The sequence below is a fragment of the Hibiscus syriacus genome, unplaced genomic scaffold (assembly GCF_006381635.1).
Source record: "Hibiscus syriacus cultivar Baekdansim isolate YM2019G1 unplaced genomic scaffold, ASM638163v2 tig00007387_pilon, whole genome shotgun sequence".
NCBI classification, from domain to species: Eukaryota; Viridiplantae; Streptophyta; class Magnoliopsida; order Malvales; family Malvaceae; genus Hibiscus; species Hibiscus syriacus.
In genome coordinates this window covers 217305-222560 of record NW_024062136.1, presented here as the reverse complement: position 1 = coordinate 222560, position 5256 = coordinate 217305, and the positions used below count along the sequence as shown (strand labels likewise).

The 5256-nt window shown below is 31.8% G+C and overlaps 1 protein-coding gene across 1 annotated transcript; it reads right to left on the bottom strand.

Moving 5' to 3' along the window:
- Positions 1 to 2580: 2580 nt before the first annotated feature.
- Positions 2581 to 3993, bottom strand: LOC120201500 (zinc finger protein ZAT9-like). The gene has a single exon (XM_039202096.1). The coding sequence runs from the start codon at positions 3858 to 3860 to the stop codon at positions 2790 to 2792; it is 1071 nt and encodes a 356-aa protein (XP_039058027.1). The 5' UTR covers positions 3861 to 3993; the 3' UTR covers positions 2581 to 2789.
- Positions 3994 to 5256: the final 1263 nt, after the last annotated feature.

The window sequence follows — 5256 nt, the reverse complement described above, 5'->3', positions numbered from 1 at the left end:
ATAATTACACCATTTTCTTACCCTTTATTTATTTATACTTAGATAAAAGCAGCTAGTTTTATTAGAAATAGAAAAATATCTAAATTACAATAAAAGTTTACAACTACAACTATAAACTAAACAAACAATAAGGGCATTTTCCTATAATTATCAACACATTAGACTAGCCACTTAAGATCATATACAAGACCATATACAATGGAAAGGTTAAAAAATCTAACCAAATAAACTCAAATAAAATATAGATACGAACAGATCTGACCGCATTGGTAAACGAACCATAAAAGGGAATCAAGCTATTGAAAGATCACCAACAAACCACAAATCAAAATCAAGCAACATGAGAAAACTATCCACGAATGTAAATCACGTATCCAAATCCAATAAGGGGGTCCAAAGCAAGAAAGATCAGCATGATAACAAAAATATTATCTTGATCAATCGTGGCGATGTCAAATCCAACCTAAGAAAAACGATAAACGAAAATAACGACTAAACAATCGAAAATGTGCCAAAAGGGAGATGGAAACATGTCATAAAAGCAAATGAAATTGTGTCATAAGGGTTAAGTTATTAAAAATTTAAAAACAAAAAATATACGATATAATAAAATAAAAAAACTAGGATTCTCTTTTTAAATATATAATATTTACTTCTGATCAACTATGTAAATTATGAGTGTAAATGCATTGTAATTATTTTGATTATGGATACAACAAAATATTATTATGATATTGAATTTATTTAAATTGTGCCTTTTTATAAAATACAAAAATAATGTAGCATGTGCATATCAAAATTTTTTTTAAGAATAACACATATTTGAACAAGTCGGGGGTCAAGACATGCAGTTACTTTTCATTAAATGAAAAAATAATGACCAATTAATATGTTATTATTCAACAAGTAACTAATTATTTTGACGGAGAGACGTTTATTAATAATAAAGCAAGACGACGAGTAGAATTAAGGCGGCTAATCTAATGTTATTTTATAATATAATAGATGCTGCTTGGCTTCAGAAGCGTGAATTATAAAAAGAATGAGATTGTAATTAGATGAAACATTGAAGGCCCTCCACTACACAAATACGATTCCTTTTGCAGGCTTCAATTCAATTCACCCATATCCCGTGTTACCAATCCGCTTTTATTTATGCATTTTGGACATGCTTTACCCCCCATTTTTGCTTTTATATTTTGAACCTGCAATTCTGTGATAAATTTATGTTTCCTTCAACTTTATTTATACATCCATAACTAATAGCAACTTAATTATTATTTCATAATCATTTTAAGGTTATCACGATTCTATAATTGCTTTAATAATTTCAAAATATTACATTTTTTAAAAACGAATAATACCATGCATAACATCTACACTTACATCCCCAACCAAGGACAGGACCAGAATCTCAGTTTAAGAGGACCAAAATATAGATTTCTAGAAAATAGAGGATAATTTATAACTAATATTCAAATTATATATATATATATATATATATATATATATATATATAATCTTTTTCTTAAAATTAGAGGTTACGGCCCCTCCCCTGTACCAAGTACATCCAACATAACAATTTAAAATACTATGATGAATCAAATAAATAAAAACAACTTTATCTTCCACACGTTCATATAAACTAACCTATATTACTCGTGAAAAAACACAAAAGAAACCCTATATTACTGTGAATTTTCTGTTTTCTTAATAGTTAAATTTTCTGTTTTAAGAATAAAATATCAAAGTATTATTTATTTAATATATTTATATTCTAAACTTATACTTGAAAAATATAAATTTATATTCTCTTAAAATGTTAACCAAGCAATTATATTGAAAAAATTAAAATTATATCTCAAAATATTATTTTGAAAAATACGAACGAAGGGGTCGGACCCTCTCTAGGTCCTGCTCCTATGTAGGACCTGGTCCAGTTGCTGCCCCTTGCATGCCTACCCTAGTGTTAATTTTTTACATAAAAAAGTGTGAAGTTATTACTACATGTACACAAATTTAATGAAATTGAGGAAGTTTTTATATATTGTTTTCATTGATGCAATGGTTTTTTTTAATATAAATTTTAAATTTAATTTTAATCTTACTTAAAAGAGGTAAAAGAAGACTCAAAGAAAAAGAAGATGACGGTAACAAATTTATATATTGTTTTCATATCACCCGTTCTAACGTATGTAAAATATATTTATGGCTAAAGTTTGAAGGCAGTAAAAGCAAATAAAGATTGTCTCTGTCCTAGTCTACTGGTTTAGCTGCTTTGTAGGCATAGCATGAAACAATTTTGAGACAGAAACTGAGAGAGAAAGAAGCAGGCACCCAAATGCTGTGAAAGGAAAGATTTTTAAAAGAAAGAGTAATGATTAGAAAATTAAACAGAATGCAGAGAATTCTTGTTGAATTTGTAATAATGGCAGTCGAAACAAATGGAAGCTACCACTGGTTTTGAAATAAAACAATTTTACTACAGAAGTAAGAAACTTCGATTGAACAAGAATGAGTTGTTAAAATCAAAGAACCCAGAGAATCTAATCCAACAGTGAACAAAAAGCAAGTTTTATATTTGGTCTGTGGTGAAATAGGGTTATAATGATCAGTTGTTACAAACAGCACTTAAAAGACAAATTCAGAGAAAAGAATTACAGTTAGAAACAGAGTAGAAGAATCTGGAGAAAAAAATCTTAGATCCCAAACATAGGTAATAAGCAACCAAAATTTGTTTACCTTTGGATCAAACATTGCTGTGAAACAGAGACGATAAATCCTCCACATCACTTGACAAATTCAGCATCAGACACGGCGGAAAGTTCAATTTGGCTAGCATCATCGTCATCGACTGGAGCAGGAAGGTTAAGATCTATCATACTATTTCCCAACTTTTTGGAACTTTTAACTGCTGTTTTGGTTGTTGTTTCTGCTACTTGACCGGTTATATGAGATCTTTTATGTCCACCCAGAGCCTGTCCAGATGAGAACACTCTAAAACAAACAGGGCATTCATGGACTTTCTTTTCTGCCATTGAACAAGTAGCCACATTTTCTGGTTTCAACTCTGTTTCGTAAGTTGCTGCGGCCGGGTTGGCTTTGATCTTTTTGTGACTCGCTCTGTGCCCACCCAGTGCTTGGTACGATTTAAAAACCTTGTTGCACGTTTCACATCTGTACTTTGCCCGAGCTGTTCTATTATTAACCTTGCTTAATTTGATGTACCCTTCTGATTCATCACTTTCTTCTTCATCTTCTTCATCGTCCTCGTCTTCATCGCGGTCTTCACGTACTTTACTTTTCCATTGGTCCCTTGAAAGCATCATAAGACAGAAAGCGACATCTTCTTCAGTTGTTGTATCAGAGATGGAACTCACCGGTTCAGGTTCAGCCCAAGACTCGGTCTTACTCAGTTGGTTGATATTAACTTTAAGCTTCTTTGTTTCTTCATCATCATCATCATCATCATCATCATCTTGTTGTTGTTGCTGGTCTAGTATTTTCCGAGTCCGTTTAGATCGTTTCCGAGTTGGGTTCCTAGACGACTCGGTCTCGCTTTCTCTGTCTTGAAGAACAACCGAGCCAGCATCCACAAACTCAGGATCTACCATGCGAATACTTCTCTTTGGGTTCTCTCTAAGCCCATAAAACTGGCCCTTTTTCTGCTCTTCTTCTTCATCAGATGAAGACGATGAATACGAAGCTGATGCTGCGTCGGACTCTTGACTGGGTTGATTCATTGGTTCTTCGACCTTGGAAGGAACTGGAAGATTCAACATATGAGACCTCATATGACCACCCAAAGCTCTTCCATTTACAAAGCTCTTGAAGCATAACTTACACCTATGTTTCTCCATTGCAAAAGCAGAGCTTGAAGTTTATGTCTGAAAATTCTATGAATTCTGGACTGTGTCTTTCGCTAGAGGGGGAGAGAGTTTTAGAGAAGCATGGAAAGAGAGTGCAAAAACTAAAAAAAGGAGCAACTGACAAGCATTCCTCCACCAAGAGATATATACAAAGAAACAGTAATTTTCTTTTTATTTATTTAACTGGTAATTTGTTTTGTTATAAAAAGGAAAATATTAATGAATAAAAGCGTATGCATGAAGGGAGAAAGAACATACGGCACTTTGCCCGTTTTCTCTGTATTTATTCCCTCTCCAACTCCTTATTTTTTATATTTCCCAAACCACCCTTCCTTACCAACAGAGAATATAATACTCAGTCCAACCATCTTTTTCCTTGGTTTTAAAAACAAAAGGGTATTTCAGGAATTCAAATGAGGGCTTACCAGAATAAACCGGTGGGTTTGCTTTGCTTTGTTCAAAGTCATGAAAACCGCTGGGGTTTGTTGAAACGACGAAGCAGTGTATGAAAACCAAATCACACGGTGTGATGATATCTTTACAACACTATTTTCTTGTTATTGTAATAATGAATCTGTATATATATTTTGCTGCTGCAATTAATTAATTAAAATCATAAGCAGTATCAGTTTAATAATTTAATTTTGGAGAATCTGTTGCGGTTGAGATTTGGTCCAAGTGTTAGTGTATGTAACCTTTATGGTTTTTACCATCATACAAATTAATAGTATCAAAATGGTTGGGGTAAAGTTCCCTTTAATTTTGGATCTGTTGATTGAAATGAAGGGTGGGGAAACTAACAACCTCCCATTGAGGAAGGAGTTTTGTATGGGAAGCAAATGCCGTTTTGCTAGGGTTTGGTAGACCCAATCCTACTCTTTCATGTCGACAAATATATTAAAACAAAATCTATGCCCATCTCACCTCTACTTGTCTCGTTGGTCTTTGGGGGATGCTCAAAATCCTTAACCCAACCTACTATCATTTAGGCTAAACCACAACAACTACTCATCAATAAATACTCTTTGTATTATTATTTTTATAAATTCATCCACAATCTCATGTTTTTATTTTAATTATCGATCATCACTATATACCAATGTTTTTAAAATCGGACCGGAAGGTTCAACCGGGGTTTAACCGGATTTTATATAAAATAATATTTTTTTAAATTTTACATAATATTCAAAGCAATATTAATATATATATATATATATATATATATATATCATTTTTTTAAGTTTACAATATTAAAAGGTATAAAAATATCACAAGTCATAACATATATAAGTTAAAAAACATAAAATCAAGTGAAACAAAATGATTTAAATCAACTACAACATAATATTTAATGTAAACAAATTAAATAATAAATATAATTATATAA